The sequence below is a fragment of the Peromyscus eremicus genome, chromosome 11 (genome assembly GCF_949786415.1).
Source record: "Peromyscus eremicus chromosome 11, PerEre_H2_v1, whole genome shotgun sequence".
Lineage (NCBI taxonomy): Eukaryota > Metazoa > Chordata > Mammalia > Rodentia > Cricetidae > Peromyscus > Peromyscus eremicus.
Window position 1 is genome coordinate 57,080,370 of NC_081427.1, and position 23,833 is coordinate 57,104,202.

Below are 23,833 nucleotides of genomic sequence, written 5' to 3' on the forward strand. Positions count from 1 at the left end.
AACAGTGCCTCACCATGCGTCTAGCACAGCTGTGGCCCATGGTGAATGCTCAGGAAATGTGAATGTCACTATTTTCACCAGCTGGAAATGGAGGCAGGAGAGCTGTCCACACTGAGGGGAGAGTGCAGCAGCTAGGAAGGACAGGGCAACCTGCAGACAGCTGGCCACACGCAGAGCCCGCCTTGACCACTCCCCCAGCTGCAATCTTGTACAGATTGACCTCCCATTTCCTTCTTTAAAAATATGTTTATTGGGCCAGGCGGTGGTGGCACACGTCTTTAATCCCAGCACTCGGGAGGCAGAGCCAGGCGGATCTCTGTGAGTTCGAGGCCAGCGTGGTCTATAGAGGGAGATCCAGGACACACACCAAAACTACACAGAGAAACCCTGTCTCGGAAAAAATTTTTTTTATTGCATTTATTTAGTATGTGTGGGTGTGCCGTAGTACATGCATGGACATCAGAGAACTTATAGGACTCGGTTCTCTCCTTCCACCATGTGGATCAGATCCCGATTGAACTCAGGTCTTCAGGCTTGGCAGCAAGCACCTTAAGGACCCACTGAGACCTTGCTGACATTTTTCTTGGAGCTGCTGTGCTTGATAATGCTGGGTTCCCAGAAAATGCTAGTTATCAGGTGTTAGTAGTGGCAGATATGCAAGCAGTGGGAAGAGCCACGGAACAGGCAACTGGGCATAAATGTCCAGATCCAGGGCGAACAGTCAAGGCTGGGATAGCTCAATGAGTTGCTGGCAGAAGTTACTTAAGCTCTCTAAGGAAATGGACCAGGAGCTGAATGTAGAAGCTGGCCCATAAAAACAACCAGACAAATATATGTGAGAATATATATATATTCATTTTATTAACCTTTCAACTTTTCCTAGAAGGTTCAAGTTAAAAAAAAACTTCAGGACAAAATTTGAGTAAAAACAGTTTGGGAACTGTGTACACCTTTAGTCTCAGTGATCAGGATAAGGCAGGTGGATCTCTATGAGTTCGAGCCCAACCTGGTCTGCATAGTGAGTTCCAGGACAGCCAGGGCTACATAGAAAGACTCTCAAAAAAAACAAAGACCACTTTAGAAAAGCATGTTCCACTTCAAAAGAAGGGACCTCAGAAAAGAAGGACAAGAGCTGTGGAAAACCATATTTGGTTTTGGGTGGTAGCTTAGCAGGCAGTGACGCATGGGAAGGGACCAGTGGAATGGGGCATGGCGAGTGTGGGCAACAAGGACTTCTTGACCTTCGGGGGTATCAGGCTGGAGAAAGGGAGGGAATGAGACGGGTTGATGCTGTAAGGGTGACGTGGCCTCAGGTTTCTCCTTTGGTTCAGGGAGAGGTCTTTGGGGGCCTGTGGGGGCATGGAACTGCTCTTCTAGTGACAGATGATGTCTTGCTAGTTAGGTGGCAAGAGGTGAGGCAGGAAATGGAAGAATATACCTACCACTGAGTCCCATCCAGGGAAAGATGAGTTAAGGAAAGAGGCGCTCATGGCCTTGGGTGGAGGGGGAGCCATGTGAGGTGACTGGAGCAAAGAGGGGTATCTCTGGGACTGGCCCAATGCAGGGTTCTACAGATGCTGAAGGCAGGGAGCCAGGGAGTCAGTGAAACTCAAAGTCCCGTTTTGGAACTTGGTGCTGGGCCAAGTTTAAACATTAGGAAAGAGTAGATCGGATTCCTGTATAAAAAAAACCTCATCTTCCCTTCCCTACAAGGCGTATAGGCAGGCGTTGTGATGAGTCTTTGGTGTTTAGAGAACCTTCTGGCTTTAAAAGCCTCCAGCCCTAAGGCACTAGGCAGAGGTTGCTGGAGCCGGTTCCTCTTGCAGTGCGGTCCATTCCGTGCACCTGATCCAGGACGCCTGGAGCCCTGTGGTTAGGCTTACTCATGGAGCGGCCTCGCTACAGCAGGACCTTGGTGATCACGTCGTCGCCGAGGACGTCCCCGTCAGGGTCCTCCTTGAGGAGCGGAGGCGGCGGCGGGACCCCTGCGCCGGGGCTCCGCTCCCGCAGCCAGGCGCTCAGCGCCTCGCGCTCGGCCTGCAGCTGGCGCCGCGCCTGCGCCACGGCCCGCTCCTCCTGCCGCAGAGCCCTGCGCCTGCGCTCCAGCGCGCGCTCCGCCTGCCGGAGGGCCGCCTCGCGCCGCTCCAGCTCCAGCTCGCGCCGGCTGCCGCGCACCGCCAGCTCGCCCATCTGCTCCAGCAGGCGTGCCCAGGCGCCCTCGGCAGCCGCGGCGGCGGCGGCGGCGGCGGCGGGGCCGGGCGGCGCAGGGCAGGGCGCGGCGGGCGGCGAGCTCCGGGCCCCGCTCTTCTCCAGCTCCCGCAGGTGCGCGCCGCTCAGGTGTCGCCACAGCGCCCGCGTCCACGCCTGGAAGCCCGGCTGGCCGCCCACCCGCTCCCCGCACAGCCGGCAGGTGGCCCAGGTGCCTGTTGTCGTCGTCGTCGTGGGGTGCCCGGGCCGAGCCGGGGCCAGATGGAAGTAGCCCCAGGCCTCGGTGTAGGGCGTCCCCAGGTGGCCCGGAGCGGCGGGTGCCAGCCCGGGACAGGGGCCCCCCTGGCCTGCGCTGTCACCAGGCCTCCAGCTGTCTTCCATGGTCTCCAGGGGCTCTTCACTCCTCATTCCTTCTGCAGTGTCTGCATCCAGGGGGAAAGAGGAAGAACAACAGTAACCCACTGACCAATGACTAAGTCCTTTCCATGAGGAAGACACCTCATCCACATAACACACTCCCCCCACCCCCAAAGCCTTAAAAAGGTGGCATCTGCTCTTTAATGAACAAGTTGGAATGGACCAAATGTATGGATCTAGCCAAACTTTCCCTGAAAGTTAAAAAAGAAAATAATACTTAGACTCTGAGCTCTTCTGAGAACTTATCCCAGGAAGGATCATAGCCAAGGGAGAATCAGGCTTAGTGAACTAGCCAGTGACTGCTCATACTACCAGGCCCTGAGGGACCAGCAGCAGAGATCGTAAAATCACAGAATCCAGTAAATCAATAAAAAGATCAGGAAAAATATAACATCTGTATATGTACAAGCTGCATATATATACACACATACTTACATATATATGTATATACATACTTACACATATATGTGTATACATACACATATACAGTGTATATACTTGGGTTCCCTATTTTATAAAACAAATAATGGGCATAAAAGGCCAGAAATGTCCTGACATAATAATAGTTGGTGCTCTCAATACCCAATGCCATCTCCAGACAGATCATCCAAACTAAAGATAAAAGAAATTTCAGAGTTAAACTATACTGTAAATTATAGACATATGCAGAATATCCACCCAAAAGACATGGGCTGTAAGTTCTTTTCAGTGGCCTACACAACCTTCTCTAAAACAGGACTCCTTGTAGTTTTCAAAGAAAGTCTTAATAAATACAAAGGCATCAACAAATCATAGTGCAGTAGAACAAGAAGTCAAAAGCAAGAGAAACTGTCCATATATTTAGAAGTAGACCACACTTTTTTTTTTTTTTAAATGAACAGTGGATCTTGAAAAACTCAGGAAATTTCAAGTGAATATGAAAGCAGAACCTCTGGGGTACAGCCAAGGCAGCTCCAAGAGGACAATTTATAGCTCTGCATGCTTACATTAAAAATCTAGACAGGTTGCAATAAACAGGCTAATGATGTACCCCGGGACCTTACAGAAGGAACAAGTTAAACACCAAAGGAGTAGATGGCAGGAAATTATTAAGACAAGGACAGAAATTAATGAAATGTAAACTAAGTGAATAATATATATAAAAAATCAAAAAGTCAGTTCTTTGAAAACAATCCAGAACGACAACCCTCTAGCCAATATAACCAAAATAATGAGAGACTATCCCAATGTGTAAAACTAGAGATGGACTGAAGGAGGGTACACCAGATCCTAATGAACTCAGAGATTAGCACGTGTTTTTGAAGATGTTTTCCAAAGCACTGTAAAATTCAGAAGGATTAGGTAAATTCCTGACTGCATATAACCTACCCAAATTAAAATCTAGAGGATATGAACAATTTAAACAGCTTAGTAACAGGCAATGGCATTGAAGTCTCCCAACAAAGAAAGGTGAGGTCACTGCTGAATTCTATCAAATATTTAAAAGAAGAAGCTAATACAAATTCGTCTCAAAACTGTTAACATAAAATAGAAAAAGAAACATTACTAAACTCTTTACAAAGAGAGCATTCCTCAATGCCAAGTCCAGATATGGACTCAACAAAGAAAACTACAGACCAATATCTCTGATCGCAATAGGTGCTGAAGTATGATCTGTCTTTCATTTCTTCAAGGCTTTCCTGCACTTATTGAGATGATCATATGGGTTTTTCCCCCTTAAGCCTATTTTATGTATGCTCTTACATCTATCATCGAGAAAACCATCACCAACAAGTGATGGCCAAGACATGGGAAAAGGGAACCCTTCTCTAAGGCTGGTGGGAATGGAAATTAGTGTAGTTATTATGCTCATCAGTGTGTGTGGGGTGTTCCTTAGAAAATTAATGCCATAATACTGTTATTATCTATCTGTACCATATATGGTGTATTTATGCCTGAACAATTCAAAGTCAACACATCACAGAAATATTTGCACATCCATGTCTATTGCTGAACTATTCATAATAGTCAAGATGTGGAACCAGGGCCTGAAGAGATGCATTAGCAGTGAAGGGCACACATTGTCCTCTCAGAGAACTCAAGTTCAGTTCCCAGCACCATGTTGGGTGACAACTTATAACTCCAGGTCCAGGGGTACTTATGTGCATACACCCCCAAATACACATAATTAAAAATAAAAAGTACTTTTAAGAAAGATATTGAACCAGCTTAGATGTCTGTCAACAGATGAATAAAGGTGTGGTATATAAAGAAAAGTGAAATTACGACATTCACAGGGAAATGGATGGAACTGGAGAGCTGTATGTGAAGTTAATAAGCCAGACTCAGAAAGACAAATGCCACGTTTTCCCTCAGATACAGAATACAGATGTAAGTTTATTTATAAACGTTAGGTATTTGTGTAGGACATGGATGTAGAAAGTAGAGAAAGGAGTCTATAGGGCTAGGGAGGGGACAAGAGAGGACAACAGAATCCATAGGTCATAGGAGCAGAAGGTAGAACCATTTAGGGGAGAAAGAAGACCAGCAAGATGGGCGAGGGGGCAAGAGTAAGAACAAAGTGTGGAGATATATCTATGTATGAAAATGTCACAGTGAAACCCAGTTCTCTGCATGCTGACCAAATATTAATCTAAAAAGTAAATTGAACATGATGTTAATATTAGAAACAGTTTAATCATCTAGCTTTATCTAGATTTTTCTATATATCTTATCTTTTGTTGTTGTTAAGAACTCCATTTCCTTCTACCTTGAATTTATCCTTTCCAGGACTCCTTTTAATTACTAGATATAAACAGAAGACGGGATACTATTATAGTGAATCTAATTTATTTCATAAATGTAAAATGATTTGACTACGGCTCCGCCATTTTGACAGGCATGTGAGCCTGCAGATTTTTTTCACCTGTGCCAAGGGCTCAGAGTCTCCATTGCTGATGCACCTCTAACAGTGCCAAGGGTGACTCATGACTGTCAAGCTTTTGGCATCCCTGTGAACTGTGAGCTGGGTTGCCTGTAAATTCTGAGATGCGCAGAGGAGCATCTGCCACATGTGCCGTCTGTGCTGGAAGAGTTAATGTGGGCACAGCAGGAGAGCGCTGGTTTTATGTCCCTCACCTGAGCCAGGGACAAGCAACACTATGAGATGTGGGCCAGCACAGTGCTGCCCCTCCAAGGTGCTGGAGAGGGACATCCTTTGCCTGGTCAGCCCTTTACTGTTGGAGGTCTTAACCAATGGAAGGCAGCATGGTATGGAACTGCCCCACCTTCTCAGTCCTCCATAGTGGGCTGCATTCTGGCTCCATGGGATGGGCCTTTATATCTAGGGTGGTACCCCAGTCCTCACATCTGTCCAGCCCTGGAATATAGCCCGAGTTCATTTCAGCATCACCCGGAGCACAGCAGAAAGCCCAGGCTCATCCATCTAGCCCTGGAACTCCTCGCCACAACAGAACACGCCAGGAGTTCTTACAGGGGGACTTAAAAAGGCAAATGATCCAATATAAAACCAGGCAAGAAACGTGAGCAGGCAAATGCCTTCAGGGCCAATTCAAATGTCTGTGGAAAGGCAGCTCTGTTCAGGGACGTACTGTGAGGGCAAGAGCAAAGTGTCATCCTAACATCCAAAGACAGGCAGGTGTAACTATCGAGGTCAGGAAGGGGGCAGAAAATAGGGCACGTTCACTTTCCTGCTGAAGGTTGGAGCGCTTTGAGGAAGGCCATCTGGAAGTTTCTACACTAGTTAAAAATAGATGTATCCATTCTGTAGAACGAAAGTTATATGTGGTAGACTTTTATTTCATCATTATTTAGAATGGGAATCATGGCTGAGTATATAATGCCCGTTTGCAACAGAGAATATTATGCAGTCATTCAAAGGATGGGCAATCTGCCAGGTGTTCTAGGGGAAGTTTTGGGGGTGGGGGAAGAAAAGCTAGATGTTGTAAAGTGTATACAAAATCCATCATTTCTAGATAATACCAGATCACTATAGTATTGTAAAGATACAGGTGTTCCTCATGATGCAGTTACAGCCTTGAACTCATCATCTGTGGAAAACACTTTGAAGAGAAACTGCATTGAATATAGTTAGTCTACCAAGCACCATGACTGAGCACCACAGGGCACTACAGAGCATCAGCTGTTTCTTCTCATGGCTGCCAGCCTCCGAAGAGCTGCAGCTGGACACTCCTGCCCAGCTGTCCCTGCCGGGTGCTGTGTGCTACTAGCCAGAAAAGATCAAGTGTCAAAATAAAAACTCTGGCTTCTACGGACCGTCTACCTCTTGCACACCACCATCACATCCAAAACTAGATGGAGCCATCGCCACAGATTTAGGTTGGGAAAATAAGGGAGGAGACATTACAGATTGAGGTGGAAGGTGATGGGAAAGTAGGAACCACAAAAGCCAAAGAAAAAGCCTCTGAGAAAGCCATATGGTCGGCCGGGCGGTGGTGGCGCACGCCTTTAATCCCAGCACTCGGGAGGCAGAGGCAGGCGGATCTTTGTGAGTTCGAGGCCAGCCTGGGCTACCAAGTGAGTTCCAGGAAAGGCGCAAAGCTACACAGAGAAACCCTGTCTCAAAAAAAAAAAAAAAAACAATAAAAAAAAAAAAAAAAAGCCATATGGTCAATATACCTATGCCTTACCACAAAGTATATATACAGCAGGGTCTACATGTAAATAAAAAGTGACTTTTAATAAACAATCCTCGGCATATCAGCTATGAGTTCAGATAGGGACAGACCTTACTTGAGGCTGACGGCAATAGTCCCAAGGGTAAAATCCCTGCTGAGGCACTTGGGAGATCCATATGCACAGGGAGTTGCCATTGAGAGGAAGGAAGTGAATGTATAGGGTCAACCAGTACAACATGGTTACCCTGCGCCTTGCACAAGCAGAGGATATGATGGGAGAGGAAGGGGCTCAACCTGTGTACCTCCTTGACACACAGCAGACATGTAGCTGCACCCGCTGCAGGTGCCTCTCCCAGGATAAAGATTACGTGCTTCTAAAGGGTGGCCGAAGTGGGGGATGCCTGACTCCCAGCACCATGCAAATTTAAGGCATGAACTACAGAGGAGAGACTGGTATTTCCTGCTCAGCTGCCCCTACACTGAGATTTCAGTGGCTGAAAAACTGTTGTGTTTCTGGTGGGCATTCAAAATGGGAAGAATCCCTAACGATTCATAATGCCAAAGGGGAACCAGAGAGGGTAAGAGACCCATGACCACTGCTCCTCAGATTTATTTTCACTTCCTAAATGGACCTTCACACAACAAATAGCCTGCTCATCACTCAGGTCCGGGGGACTCTGGGAAGATGGGCTAGCCCCAGCTGAGTGATGTCTATTCTCCTTTATCGAGCCCCAAATCACGATGCATAACCATTAACTATGTGTGCAGCTAACAGAAAGAAAAGGAAAAACAAGAGCACCCTTCATTCTTTTCCTTGAGCATTTTTAAAAGACAGGCACGAAGTGGCCAAGAGATGTGATTATTTTGCTTATGTCCACTTACTCCATCCCACTCTCTCGTCCAAATGTTCACTATGCACCTGCTCAGAGTTCCACAAGAGCCTGCTGCCGACCAGCTGAGAAGAGCAGCACAGACTCTGCCTTCTGGTAACTCACTCACCACCTGGCAGGGGTGAAGAGATGTTTCCAGTGCTAATTCCGATATCCTTGGTTAAGGTTAGATCAGGGTTTGGCTCCAAACGAGTTCTACTTTGTTAGTCTAAAACTCGGCGTCCGAGTCACTGTTTTAACATGAAACACAGTCAAGCTACACCAAAGTACTGCTGGGATAAATGCAACTTAGCCACAGCAACTTAGCAATAGAACTTTTGAGCACACACGGGGTCGGGGCATACACATAAAAATAAATCCTTTTTTGAAGTTGGTAAAAATGACTGCAAAGTGTAAAATGTATTGTGAAATAATGGATTAGTGTGAAAATATTAGAAGAAGGTTATATATGGGCTATAAAACAAACAAAACACACACTGGACCCATAGCTAATGACGTTACCTTAATGTTTTAAGCTGAACTCTCAGCTATTTCTACTATTAGCTAAAGGCCAGCAAAGCACTCTGTTAACGCATTTTAAAATGAAAAGTATAAAGCATTATGCCCTAAAGTGGACCTTTATTGCACCTGGGCATTAGTTTATTTTATATATACATATACAATATATATATATGTATGTGTGTGTGTATATAGTATATATATATATATATATATATATATATATATATATATATTCATTCCCTTGGGAAAAGGTGGTGATCTAGTTTATCTTAAAGACACCCATTTCTAAGGAATCATAAGGATTTAAAAATGCTCTGCTGCTGGATGGTGGTGGCACACGCCTTTATTCCCAGCACTCAGGAGAGTTCGAGGCCAGCCTGGTCTACAGAGTCAGTTCCATGACAGGCTCCAAAGCTGCACAGAGAAACCCTGTCTTGAAAAAAAAAATTAACAAATAAAGTGAAACAAAATAAAAATGCTCCACTTTGAAGACCTTTGTAACTTAAAGGATTTTTAAGTTGAGAATTACCTGGTTTTGGACTCTTGGTATTTTTACACAATTTCCTATACTTTTTGTCACTTGCCTCGAACTATTTTGGAGGCCAAAAGGTGTACTAATACAGTGCAGGAAATCGCCAGGAGTGGTGGCCCATGTTTTAAATCCCACACTTGGGAGGCAGAGGCAAGTGGTCTCCTTGAGACCTAGGCCAGCCTAGTCTATACAGGCGAGTTCCAGGTCATCTAGGGATACACAGTGAGACCCTGTCTTAAAAAAAAAAAAATCAGGAATAACACTAATTATTTCAATTTATGAAACTAATCCTTTAACAGCTGTTCTAAACCCCGGATCTCAGCGACGGCAAGAACTTACTTCTTTTTTCTCCCAATGAGGAAAACCCCAGCCTGTTTAGTAAAGCTTTGGGAAGGGTCACGGACGGCTTACACAGCCACCAGTTCCAGCGTTCTGGGAAGGATCCGGGAACTCTTTTGTTTGTGTCTAGTGGAGGAGGGGATACTGGCTCACACCGGTTTTCTTCCTTGCACAAGTGGGAAACGCGAACTAAGTCACAATTCGTGCAAGAGGCCCCTGCAGGGCGCACAGCTACCGGCTGGGCTCAGTCTTCAAGTCAACTTTACGGGGATGGTTTTTCCTTCTTCCCCGGGAGCTGGGAAGCCCAGAGGCCTCTCCGCAAAGCCAGGAATGGCAGGCACCCCCGGCAGAACTCGCGGATCCCGCCCGGGAGCAGCACGACCAGGGGTCTCCCGAAGTCCCCGAGGTCCCCGAGGTCCCCGCACCCCACTCACTGCGCTCAGGCCGCGGGCGTCCCTCCCCTCCCGCCACGCCTCCACCCGCGGTCTCCCCGGTCCCCGCCCCCAAGGTCCCCGCGGACCCCCCAAAAACCGCAGCTCCCGGGTGTCCACGCAGCCCCGTGATGTCCTCGCGGTCCCCCGAGTCCCCCCGTCCTCCCGGGTCCGCGCCGCGGGCGTCCCTCCCCTCCCTCCACGCCCCTGCCCCGGACCCGCGGCGCGCACTGCCCCAGCCAAGCTCACCCGGACGTCGCGATGCTCGCCCCTCGCCTCCCGGCTCCTCGCAGACATTTTGTCCCGGACGGAAAGTGCCGCTTCCCTTTTAAAGACACAGCGCTCAATTCGAGCATCTGGGGGCGTCCGGGGATGGGGGTGGGGGAGCGATGACGCGTGGTCTGGACGCCCGAGAGCCGGGGAGCCCCTCTTAAAACCATCCGGTCGACGAAGGGGTTTAGAGCAGCGGGTGGAGAACTAGTTTAATGAAGTGAAATTTTGTCGGGGGTTTTAAAATGATGCAAGAGCACAGTGATGCTGAACATGTTAACTGCGGTTCTGCACGTTTGCGTTAACCTTCCAAGACCTGGATTCAGCTGGTCCAGGTCTTCAGCGGGAGCGCGGTGCTCGCGATCTTTCATCAGTTTAAGATCTCTGATGGGGCACAAGTCAGAAATCCTTGCAATCAAGGTCTGAAGAGGAAAAGGTGTTCACCAAAACATCAGCGTGGGGTACTACTTTTGTCTTGATTACATTCAGTAACAGCGTCTACGTGATTTACAACAATCACATCAGCTGCGAGCAGCTTCGTTCTAAGGCGGTTTTCTGTATTCCACGCTCTGGGTGGAAAGATAAACTTTTTCAGGACTTGCTCGCTGCACTGCGGGTGAGCGCCCTGGGGCTTTGCAGGTTGAGGGGGAAGTCCTGTTGTATGGTGTTTGCTGTTTCAGCCAAGTAAATAATTCCACCAGGTAGATTTTAATCTACAAATAGTCGTAAAGAAATGACTTTGCCAAGTTCCTGGATGCACCAGTTAGCTCTTGTGAAATGGCACATTCTGCTTTTCATTTATTTAAAAATTGCTCTTTTTTTGTTGTTTTTTTTTTTTTTTTTTTTTTTAATTACTGGTGTATTAGGGCAGCACAGAGTGGTGGATCTGTGCATGCATGAGTGCAATGCCAGTGGGGTCCAGAAGAGGGCGATGGATCTCCTGTAACTGACTGGAGTTACAGGCCATTGCTAATCACCCAATGTGGGCTAGGAATCCAACTTGAATTCTCTGGAGGATTGGTACGTGCTTTTACCCTCTGAGCTATCTCTTCAGTCCAAAGCCTTGCTAGCCGGGAGACAATGAGCAAACAGACATAAAAATAAAAGAAACGGGAAATTACTGGGTAAATAATACAATCCATGTTAATTGCTTGGGTTCAGTAATTTAGAAACGGAGTTGCTGGGGATGAACCCTTGGCCTTGCTCATACTGAGTGCTTGCTCGGCCATGGAACTATTACTATAACCCTCCTCTTTTTTTTTTAACCTGATAGGTACACTATGGAAAGTCTATTTGTTGAATTTTCTTTTTACTATGCCAAGAATGATTTCAGAAGAAAGAAAAATCTGGTTGGGTATCTCTAAAGGAATAATTTTGCAGTGGAGAGGTTAACTATTAGATCCCTTACTACCTTTTAAATTGTATTTAAAACTGTTTTCTTACACTCCATTTTTTTTATCATAGTCTTTTTTTAACCCACCAAATCAATAAAAAAGCACATAAAAACATGGTGTATTATACTTATAGAATGAATATATATATTATGAGAATGACTTACAGGCTGTGGCCCACATAATCCAGCAATGGCTGCCTATGAACAGAAAGTCCAAGAATCCAGTAGCTGTTCAGTCCATGAGGCTGGATGTCTCAGCTGGTCTTCAGTAGACACTGGAATCTCAAAAAAGTAGGCTCTAATGCCAGTGAAGGAATGGACTTGCTATCAAGGAGAGAGTAAGCAGGCAAAGAGCAAAAGCTTCCTCTTCCATGCTTTGTATAGGTATGGACCAGATTAGAGGTGGGTTTTTCCACCTCAAAAAAAAAATCGGGATTACAATTATTGTTGCAGAATATTTGTTTAACTATGCAAAGATGTGCTGCATTTGTTTAACTATGTAAAGATGTATTGCATTTATGTTGTGGAATATTTGTTTAACTATGTACAGATGTGTTGCATTTGTTTAATTATGTAAAGATGTGCTGCTGTTTTACCTTGCCTGCCTAAGGCACCTGATTGGTCTAATAAAACGCTGAACAGCCAGTAGCAAGGGAGAAGGTATAGGTGGAACTTCTGGGCAGGGAAAGTAAGTAGGAGGAATTTAGGCTTGGAGGAGAAAGAAAAAGAGATGCCAGGGAGCCGGGCGGTGGTGGCGCACGCCTTTAATCCCAGCACTCGGGAGGCAGAGCCAGGTGGATCTCTGTGAGTTCAAGGCCAGCCTGGACTACCAAGTGAGTTCCAGGAAAGGCGCAAAGCTACACAGAGAAACCCTGTCTCGAAAAACCAAAAAAAAAAAAAAAAGAGAGATGCCAGGGAGACACCATGGGCCAGCCAGCCAGATATGAAGGAAGCAGGAAAGTAGGACATACAGAATGAAAGGTGAAAAGCCCCAAGGCAAAATGTAGATGAATAGAAACTGGTTAAATTAAGTTAAAAGAGTTAGTGGGACAAGCCTTGGCTAAGACCGAGCATTTCATAGTTAATAATAAGTCTCTATGTCTTTATTTGGGAGCTGGTTGATGACCTAAAGAAAATTGCAACTACAGTGTATCTTCTTACCTCAAAAATCCTGACTAGAAGTGGATCTTCTCACTTCAGATTAAGCAAAACTCCCTCACAGGTATGCCCTCCATTTTTGGGTTTTAGTTAATTCCAGATGTAGTCAGGTTGATAACCAAGAATAGCCACCACACATGGAGATGGTTTTGTGTTGGCTAATTACTCTGAGCATGAGGCCTGCCCTGGTGTGTGATTGATGTACAGTATCACTCTGTTGGAAAATAAATATTCCCCCCTCTCTCAGCGGGAGTGGGACTTCGTGGGGACTTCTTCCCTGCACTGGGATGTTGTCGGGCTGGTCCTTTTGCAGGCTTTACACCCTGTCAGGGTCTCTGTGAGTTATTGTGTGTATCAGCCTTACTATGTCTGAAGGATACTGTTTCCTTGAGTCATCCACACCTTTGGTCTTACAGTCTTTCCACCTCCTCTCCTATGCAGATCCCTGAGCCTTGAGTGGAGAGCTATGACAGAGACATCCTGTTTAGAACTGAGTGTCCCAAAGTCTGTCTGTCTGTCTGTCTGTCTCTCTCTCTCTCTGCATACTGTCCAGCTATGGGTCTCTGTGTTGATTCCCATCTACTGCAAGAAGCTCCTCTGATGAAAGGTTGAGTGCTGCCCTGATTCCGTCTGTGGGTGCAGCAATGTGTCACTAGGAGTTGCTTATTGCTGTGTTAGTTAGTAGTAGGTTTTGCCTCAGGGGCCATAACTTACCTAGTTTCAGGCTCTTAGCCTCATTGACAGTGCCGGGTGTGGCTTCTCTCTCATGGAGTGAGCCTGCCTACCAATTTTTTTTTTTTTCATTTTTCAAGACAGGGTTTAATTTTGGAGACCGTCCTGGAACTTGCTTTGTAGACCAGGCTGGCCTTGAACTCACAGAGATCCGCCTGCCTCTGCCTCCTGAGTGCTGGGATTAAAGGCTACCACTGCCTGGCCCTGCCTACCACCTTTTAACAAAAGGACACTTAGAGTTACAGATAGCGGATGAAAAGTATCTAATATGAGTGAGTTCAATTAAAACTGTCTCTTAATTGATGTTTCCTATATTAACGAACTTGTCACACGGTATGTTTTTTAGTAAGAGGCCTCATTTATTTGCTTGTTTTCAGTGGTGGTGACAGAAGCCATGGCTTCTCTGATGCAAGTGCTCCATCCTGGAGCCACATCCCCAGCCCAAGGTGTCATTCTTTGAGGTGTCATTCTTTGAGTGCCAGAGAATCCATTTGGCAGCTCAGGTTGGTGGCACACTGTAACTGAGGCCTAGGCAGAAGGAGTGAGTCCAAGTTCTAGGCCAGCCTGGACAATTTAGCCAGACTCTGTCTCAAAACTGAAAAGAAGGCTGGGGCTACGGTCAATGGTCACGAGTACAGGATCCAGTCATCTGGCTTCAAACCGACCATGTAATGAAGTATATGATATTTTTGTTAGTTTACAGAATAGTGTATTCTCCTTTTTTTTAGATTTTAAAATTATATTATTTATTTGTGTGCGTGTGCGTGTGTGTGTGTGTGTGTGTGTGTGTGTGTGTGTGTGTTGAGGTCAGAGGACAACTTTCCAAAGGTGATTCCCTCTTTCTGCTTTGTAGGTTTCGGAAATTGAACTCAAGTCATAGAGTTTGGTGGTGGCACCTGGATCCTGCTAAGCCTACTTCATTGGCCACCCCATCCCCCTTCTTTTACAATTGGTCTTATTATAAACCCAGGTTGGTCTGGAGCTGGCAACTGGTCCTTTGGTCTCCCCTTCCAGAATACTGGGCTTACCGTTGCATACACCACACCTGGTGTATCTTTTTCATGATGCTTCCAGATGGAGTCTTGACCAAGTACCAGATCAGTCGGCCAGCTTTAGAATCCCTGTTAGCTGGGATTGTAAACCTACAACGTGGCATCCACCAAATAAGCAGAAACTGGGAACTGGGAGTAAGCCCAGAGTTTCATAAGAGCTGCCTTCAAGATTTCAGTTGAGGGTGATGCAACTCCAGGAGAGTGACGGTGACATAAGAGCGATGATGATGTAAGAGCAATGATGACGTAAGAGCGATGATGACGTAAGAGCGATGATGACGTAAGAGGAAAGGAGTCCAGCCCCATAATGAATTGAGGACATCCAAAGACATTTGAAAGTGATGACATTTCAAGACCTGAAGATTTCAGGACTTAGTCTCCGGGCATTATGATATGTTATGCTAGCTAGATGTGTTTGGTCTGTTTTTTTAAACCCCAGAGGAAAACGAGTCTGTCTTTCCTATGTTTGATATCACACTTAACAGTTTCTATAGTTAGCCATCTCTTCTTTGTAGTTTTAAATTAATTTTTAAATCCAATTACAAAATATGCATCCAAGTAACTAATAACTGTAATAAACGCTGCTTTCCCTACCGTTTTTTGCTTACGTTCCAGCAGGAAAAATATTCTTCAGTTCATATCTGGTAGTTCACTCAGTGGCAGTGCCACAGACAATGGCCTATGATGACGGCCAGGCCCAACCCAGGCCAGATTCTTACCCGGTAAATGGAAACCGAAACTCAGCATGCCTCAGAAATCCCTATGAGGTGGGCTTCTGCTTGCCAGGAAAGCTGCTACTTCTCTGCCCACAGTGGTCAACTACCTTGGGCAAAGTGCATCTAGTTCCTTATTAGCACAAACAGCCTGCTCAGAAACCCCCACATGCTGATGATCATAAAAATCTGCTTGTTTCCCCAGCAACCTGCTGCTCTCGACTCCCTGAGGCCCCCAGCAGTTTGTCCCCTAATAAAATGTTTTTCTACACAAAGAGTGGTCTAGATTGGTGGTTTCACTGGACCTTGCTTACAATATCTCAGTAGGGACAATTCCTCTAGCTTTTACTGTTCTCTTAATAATATATAAATAGCATCTAATTTTCATTTAAAAAAAAGTCCCTTGGGGCCAGGTAGTGGTGGCGCAAGCCTTTAATCCCAGCACTTGGGAAGCAGAGGCAGGTGAATCTCTGAGTTCCAGGCCAACCTGGTCTCAAGATCCAGGACAGGCACCAAAGCTACACAGAGAAACCCTGTCTGGAAAAACCAAACCAAACAAAATAAAATAAAATATAAAAAAAAATCCCTCATTTCTGTGTGCTACCCTGGAATTTGGCAAAGAGTAGGGGGCTAAATTTCATTGTTAAGACAGAATATTTGTAATCCAGATTCATGCCAGAAATAGCTCAAAATGAGCGGTGTAATATTTATTTTAAAACAAAAACTGTTTGAGAAAAGTGCTTATGGAGATTGCCTAAGATATACAAGCCCTGAGCCATGAACTTGGAGTACAGCATTTTGGTGCATCCTTGATGTGGTTTGGCTCTGTAGTTTTTTGTTTTTTTAATACTACTTTTATCTGGTTTGTGTACCAGACTAATCTGGCCTCAGTAAATGAATCGAGAAGTGCTCTTTTCTCTTCTATTGTTTTAAAGAGTTTACGATGATCTGGAAACACTTGAATGGTAAAGAATGTCTTTTTAAACAGAGGGGCCATCTGGGTCTTGTTGTCTCTTTATGGACATGCTTTGTTGTTACCTGACAGTTCCACATATCTCTAGAATGAGTGTTAGTCATTTTCAACATCCCATTCCCTGTCTGGTCCCCACCTCTCTCCTCCTGAAACTCTTATCCTAGCAAATGTTTCTCCTGCTTTCCTGCCTTCATATGTGGCCCACTGAGTTTAACTAGTTGTCTGCAGGAGTGTGGGTGGGGCCCATTTACTGGAGCAAAGGTAACTTCTCAGTGGCCATACCACTGAAGAAAGTGACACCCTCTACCCCAACAGCCGATAGCTCCCACCTGTCCTTCAGGAAGAGGTAGATCGTCTCATGGGCCCCTCCACAGCCCCGAGGGAGTGTTATTGGGCCCAGCCTCCTGACGTCTTGTTCAGATAACCACAGTTTCAAGCTGTTCCTGAGTGCAATGGTCATCTTTTTGTTGTACATCTCCCCGTCCTCTGGCTCTTGCATTCTTCCTGCCTCGTCTTCTATGATGTTCTCTGATCCTTAGTGGGGGTGACACAGTGATTCCCTTTAGGGCCGAGCACGCCACCATCACATATGGGTTTCTGCACTAACCACTGTCCACTGCTGTGAAAAGATTCTCTGATGAAGGTGTAGGGGACCAGCTCCCACACTTATTCACCCCAGGAACTCTTGAGGATTGAGAGATAAAAGACTTAGTGAGAAATAGAAAAGGGAAAGAGAAAGCACAGGATAGACTCGGGTGAGCCTGGATCCTTATCCACCAGCCCAGAACTTTATTCCAAAGGTCCATTTATAACAATGCCAAGGGGTGGAGCAAAAGACCCACCCCCTTGCTAGTTAGACCCTTACAAACACCTGGTACCCAGGCCCGTGGTCCAATCAACCTCTTATACAGTCCTGCTGGGTACAGCCACTAGGAAACCTGGTGGACTCCAACATAAAGGCTGGCTGCAACATTAATCTATGGGTATAACCTCGAGGATTTAGAAGACAGTTGGACAATGTGACCCTGTAGCTAAACAATAGTACCGGCTAGGTTCCCCAGTAGGGGCCTATGACCTCCCAAGCCACAGACTCTGGACCAGATTTACAGAACCATTCTCTCCTCTGCAGAGGGCCTCAAATCTAGTCAGAGAGCAGCAGGTTGCCCTCATTTTTTTAAAGATTTATTTATTTATTATGTATATAGTGTTCCTCCTGCCTGTATGCTTACAGGCCAGAAGAGGGCACCAGATTTCATTACAGACGGTTCTGAGCCACCATGTGGTTGCTGGGAATTGAACTCAGGACTTCTGGAAGAGCAGCCACTGCTCTTAACCTCTGGGCCATCTCTCCAGCCCCGTAGGTTACCCTCATAACAGCCATGCCAGTATTGGACTAATTAGCACATCTTGCCTGGCCATTCGTAACTATAGCTCGCAGGATTCACAGCTGGATAAGACTGTTGATCATGCCCTCCCCTTCCTCCCCGAAACAGTCTGCCCGGCACCTTCTGGCACTATGAAAAGCTATCCAGTAGGGAGGGGCTCCCAGCTCAGGTCCAGCTTGATTTCTCCATGTCCTGTGACCAACGCCAGTGGCATTTTCAGCAATAGGGTCTTACTCTCCAATGGGTAACCGAGCGCAATGGCAGTAGCCCTGTATCCTTTCAGGGGTCTCTGGGACCTGCCTGGCTCGCATCTCAGAGGGAGCTATCCTCCACCTGGCACTGGTTCTTCTCTTTAGGAGCCCGTGGCTTCTGGGAGGAGCATTATCTATTCACGGAGGGTGAAATGGATCCTTCTTTTTTAAAAGTAGTAATTAAATCTCTTCATGTGTTTCAGGTACATGCTGAAGATTGTTCCTTCTTGTGACAATTTTGATAGTCTGATAGTTTGTATCTTTTAGGGACCCGTTCATTTCACTTCATATGCTGGGTATAGTCGCTATAGCATTTAAGTCCTTTTTATTGCTGTCAGTTGATGGTGACATGCTCTCTTTCATTTGGTTCCCATACAGGGTTCTATCAAACTGTCTCTTGATGTCATACCATCTGCCTTCAGTGAGGCAGCTTGTAGGAACCCTTGCATGAAGTTCATCATCAGATGCTGCTGCCCCTTACAACTGACTACTGCATCCCAAGTTTCCTCTCTGTATATCCGGAGACTTTCTATGATGTCATAGTGTCATAGTTCACTGCATCTCCAGGACAGCTAGGACCTGGTGTATATAACAAGCTGTCCTCTTGTTTTAGTTCCCCGGGAGGCTAGTTCAAATTTAGTGCATCAGTTTCACAAAAGAAATGGCTTAATGCATCAGATAGGCATTCTTTCATAGTTCTGGTGACTGGAGGTCAAAATCAAGGTGTCAGCAGGGCATGCGACTCAGTTTTTAGGAAAATATTTATGGAGATTTCTTCTGAGGACATGAATTATAAAGCTGTGTGTTTGCACCACTGTTTTGCAGCAGAAAAAAAAAAGATGGCTGTCTTCCTATGGGAATTCTCAGAAAGTCATTAGACATCACTTTGTATTTCTTAGAACTATTAGGAAGAAATGGTTTAGAGATTTGTCCCAGATTTCCAGCTCATTTTCAGAATCCATTAGTCCACTATCCCGGCAAGGCTGCCTCTATTATCTCACACTCCCCTCTCCCGCGGTTCAAAGGTGCCCTGGAAAGGCTTTTCTGGCCGTTTCACTCGGCACCACACTTGCAGTTTCTGTAAAAATGCATTTAGGTGACTGGATCGTCAGAATCAAACTCGTCTACTGCAACGCATCCTGAGAAGTGTTTCTGTCTAAAAGTAGGGTTCTGTTTTTGCCTTTTGGTTGTAAACTAAAGGAAAGCGGTAAATGTTTTGGTTTATTTTCCATTGTCATAACAAAATCTCAGAGGCTGGATACAGTACAAAGAAAATAGGTTAGTTTAGCTTATTTTTTTTTCTGAAGGTCCAAGCATATGGTACTGGTATCTGTTTCTCTCGTGAGGGGATTCACAATAGTGGCAGCCTATGTAGAGGGGTGAATGGCAGGCTTCCTTACAGACCCAATCCCTGGAGAACTGATTTAGTCCCAGAAGACCTTCATTAATCCCTTCTAAAGGAGATGCCCATGACCTAATCAACTTTCCAATTGACTCCAGCTCTCAACATGCCCATAATGGAGATCAAACTTCTGGGAAAAAAATAGGGTATTTGGGGGAACTTTTAGAAGAAACACATGTACTAATTGCTCTTCTCTTGTGGTCAAATACTTGACAGTAATAACGTAAGAGAGGAAAGAAGCAGGGGTATAGAATTGGTAGAGTGCTTGCCCAGCATGTACCATATCCTGGGTTCAATGCCATTATAAAGAGCACTTTATAAAGCTGAGCCATACTGGCACACATATATAATCCCAGCATCCAGGAGGTAGAGATAGGAGGATTAAAAGTTCAGGGTCATTCTCAGATACAGAGCAAGTTCAATATAACACGAATCTCAAAAGACCTTATTAATAAAAACAAACCCGGAGCCAGGTATTGGGGTGAATGCTGAAATATCAGAGAAGCAGAATAAGCCACAGCTAACCTCACCTTGCCAATTCCTCAGCTGATCTTGTTTCCTCAAACTGGAAGCCTCTGAGTCCTCACCTGAATGGATCTCAGCTGAACTGCTGCTAAAAGCCTAAAAGCTTAACCAGCCCTCTAGTTCCTGGTCCTCATGCCTTGTACACCTTTCTGTTTCCTGCCATCACTTCCTGGAATGAAAGGCATGTGTCCTTTCCAAGCAAGACATGAGATCTCAAGTGCTGGGATTAAAGGTGTGTGTGCCACCATGCCTGGCTTCTATGTCTATCTAGTAGCTGTTCTGTTCTCTGACCCCAGATAAGTTTATTAGGGTGCACAATATATTGGGGGACACAATATCCACCACAGTTCAAGATCAACCTGAGCTACTTGAGACACTGACGTAAGGTAGGGACTTACTTGGGCTGTGTGAGAGGCGTTAGTCCATCACAGTAGGGAACAGTCATGGCCACAGGAGTGTGAGGTGGCTGGGTTTATCAGATGGGCAGTCAGGACACAGTGTGTGCAAGAAGCAAGCCTGAGAGAGCCCTCAAAGTTCACTTCCCGGTGACCCATTTCCTTCAGCTGGGCCCAGTCTCCTAAGACTTTCATAGCATTTCAAAACAGCACTGCTGGCTGGGGACCACAAGTCCAAACACATGAGCCCAAGGGAGACGTTCACATCCAGCCAGAAATGTTCTCAAGTGATAGCATGAGAGGAGGGACATGAGAGCAAATGGGAAGAAGAGAAAGAGCAGCAGCATCAGGGCCTTGTCTAGGATGCACAGAGGGGAGCAGAACAGGGGACAGGACACAGGGAGAGAGTCCCCACTGCTTGTTCTAGTGTCCAGTGTGACTGGCTGGAGCAGACATGGGCTGCAGGCTTTGCTCTCTGAGATTGCAGGAGTCCATCTCTCCAGCTGTGGTCAGGGTTGACATGACCTGATCCTGCTGGCCAGACATTTCCCACAGGTTCGAGAAGGTTTTATACATCCCTTTTGTAACAGGAAAAAGATACACTTGCTCAGAAGTGCTGGTTTAGAGATTTTTCTGAGAAAATTATAAAGACCAAGACCAGAATTAGCTCATTTTTCTTCTTCTTCTTCTTCTTCTTCTTCTTCTTCTTCTTCTTCTTCTTCTTCTTCTTCTTCTTCTTCTTCTTCTTAACCTACTCTGCACCGGGAGAAAATTAAGTAATTACCCATGGATGTGAGACTTGGATTAGACAAGTAGACATCTGATATTCAGGTCCATCCACACTGTGTTGCTCTGTCTCCAGAGAAGCCATCAGAACACTATTACATTGGCTTTGTCTGGCTCTGATTGGAGTCATCCAGCCTGCCTGCCTGCCTGGGGTTTAGTCATTCCAGAATCTTCTTCTCTGACCTCCCAGATGTACCTGTTATTTGAGTCCCAACTTTTATGAAGACTTTTTAGATCACTCTGAAATGGCAGGTGCCCCACATGGTATATTTTATATATTCTCCTCCATAGAGCCAGGTAGGGTGCTAGGCAATAATAGATTTCAGTAAATACTTGGAAGGGATCGAAAAACCCAACACGAATAGCATGATTAGGAGTAGATCTCAGCAATGGAGCATGTGCTTAGCATGTTCGATATCTTGGGTTGATCCCTAGCACAGCCACCCACACCAACACATGTGATGTACCACTTATGTATGGCAAGAATAACCAGCTTTATGGACACAGAAAGCAGAATGGCCAGGCAGTGATGGCACACGCCTTTAATCCCAGCACTTGGGAGGCAGAGCCAGGTGGATCTCTGTGAGTTCGAGGCCAGCCTGGTCTACAGAGCGAGATCCAGGACAGGCACCAAAGCTACACAAAGAAACCCTGTCTCGAAAAACCAAAAAAAAAAAAAAAAAAAAAAAAAAGCAGAATGGTAGTTGCTGGTAGCCAGAGAAGAAAGAAGGGGCCAGTGATTAATGTGGACAGTGTTTCAGATTGAGAAAGCCTCCCAAGTTTGCATAACGATGTGATGTACTGAATGATACCAAACCATGGTTTTAAAGTCTCACTTTGAATGGCATGTTGGGCAGACTCTAGTTCCAGAGCTCAGCGTCCCACTTGCCAGCTCCATTTTTTAAACTGAGAAGCTTTATAGCAAGCTTTTAGTTTAAGTTGTTGTCTTTAAAGTTCGTCTGCATGAGAAAAGTTGGGACAGTCAAAACCCACCACAGCAAAGTTCTCATGTCTCAGAGTCTCGGGGTTGGGGGAACTCAGGAATGACATACTCATGGGAAGTTTCTGATCTGTTTTCTTGTTTTGTTTTTTCTTCTGTGACTTCTGTGTGGATTTAAGCACAGCAGACCCCACTCATCTGCTGGGATGTGTGCCCTCACATGTACCCAACCCCCTGGAAGTCACCAAGCTGGTGGCTGGGCAGGGGTGGGGGTCGCTCCACCCAGAGCATCAGGGCTCTTCTCTTTCAGACTAACTGTCCCCACCCAGTTCAAAAAAGCCACCAGCGGCTCCTGGGCTTCTGTGCTCATCTGTGTTCTTTTCTCTAGATCAAGTTAGAAAGTAAAAAAGTCTACTGACTTTCTTACCTCGGTGGCTGAGGTGCATAGGGCACAATGGGAAGGGTAGTATCCACTGTGGGAGGGATCCCTTAAAAATAGGACTGTGGCTAGGGAAAAGTAAGTTCTCTATCCTGCCCTGCACGCTGTGGGCAAGCCAAAGGGCCAGCAGCTGCAGACTTCAGCTTGAAGGCCCCCTCTTTTTATTTATAATTATTAGTATGCTCTGACACCTGTTTCAAGCTCTAGAAAGTTGGCATCTAAAATTATTTTTTGCCTTGGTTTCCTATTGGGACATTTATCAGGTTTGACAGCAGAAATGTTTCATGAAAAATACTTCCAACAAACCCAAGATGTAGTTTACACTTTGAGACGGCTACCATCATACTTCTGTTTATTAGTATGATACTGTATTATTTTTCCCCATTCCTCAGTAGTATGCTGAGTATACTTCCCCCCTTTCTTCAAGTAGGTCTTCATTTGATGGTGACTGAAAGTTCTCGATAAGTTGTACATTTATAGCCCCAGGGAGAGCAAGGATGCTAGATACCTCAAAAATACTGCTGGGTTTGAATAACATAAAAAACGACTTCATTGAATTCTAACTTTGGACCCTGTGCATGTAGCTAGTGCAGAGCAGAGACCAGAACTCAGGATTCTGGCCTCAGTCCCCAGTCCATCTTACCTGTTCTGATTGGAAACCGTCCACTACCACGTGGGAAGGGGTGATCAATGGGGAGCAAGGGCAGGACGGTAGCTGAGGACACGGGCTTTGACAACAGCAGCTCTGGAGTCGGGTTCCACTATGCCCCAGCTCTGAGAGCTTTCTGTGGCCTCTTTGCCTCTCTGCCCTTCTGTGACTTTCCACGGGAGAATGTTCCACCCAGATGGAGAGGGTAGTATCAGACCAAAGAACAAACTCCATCCAAGTGTACGTGGTGAACCAGAGATTTTTCTTCGAGTTGCTTATAGGAGCTTGGATGATCTGTGGAGTTGTATCAAGAGGTTTGCCCCTCACAGGACAGGGGTGGTGCATGCCTTTAATCTCAGCAAAAACAGAGGCAGGGCAGATGGATCCAAGGCTGCACAGAGAAACCCTGTCTTGAACCCCCCTACCAAAACAACAACAACAACAACAACAAAAAGAAGTTCCCCTCAGCATGGGTGACATCCCCTGAGAGCCTCATTGCTGGTGTTCCCCATGAGGGCTATAGGCAGCTACAGTACTGAAGCATCTCCCCCAGTAATTATTGACCACTGTTATGAGCTCAGTGAGTATGTCCACTTTATCTTCCCTCCACAAGGCTCTGCCAATAGGTCCCATCTCCTGAGGGTCTCCTGTGGTGATTCAAGATGGCAGTCATCATGTCCAACCCAGACAGAACCGCTACACAGCAGCTCTGTTTACCCCTCCTGGTAAAGTGGTTTTACTGTTTTCTAGTCCAATGTGTCTGTCTCCTCTGCTGCATCCTTGCATGGCTTCAGTGACTTGGACCTGATTGGGGT

The 23,833-nt window shown here is 45.9% G+C and overlaps 1 protein-coding gene and 1 non-coding gene across 2 annotated transcripts; both read right to left on the minus strand.

The window, feature by feature from the left end:
• Positions 1-1,302: 1,302 nt before the first annotated feature.
• Positions 1,303-10,325, minus strand: Zbed3 (zinc finger BED-type containing 3). Its single transcript, XM_059276627.1, has 2 exons — positions 10,205-10,325; positions 1,303-2,630 (listed from the first exon to the last, which is right to left on the minus strand). The coding sequence occupies exon 2, from the start codon at positions 2,614-2,616 to the stop codon at positions 1,900-1,902; it is 717 nt and encodes a 238-aa protein (XP_059132610.1). The 5' UTR covers positions 2,617-2,630; positions 10,205-10,325; the 3' UTR covers positions 1,303-1,899.
• On the minus strand, positions 5,768-5,906 carry LOC131922104 (small nucleolar RNA SNORA47). Its single transcript, XR_009382212.1, has one exon. It is a non-coding gene; the product is annotated as a small nucleolar RNA SNORA47 (small nucleolar RNA).
• Positions 10,326-23,833: the final 13,508 nt, after the last annotated feature.

Coding starts and splice junctions, on each gene's coding strand:
- Zbed3 (XM_059276627.1), bottom strand. CDS start 2,616: ATGAGGAGTGAAGAGCCCCTGGAGACCATGGAAGACAGCTGGAGGCCT.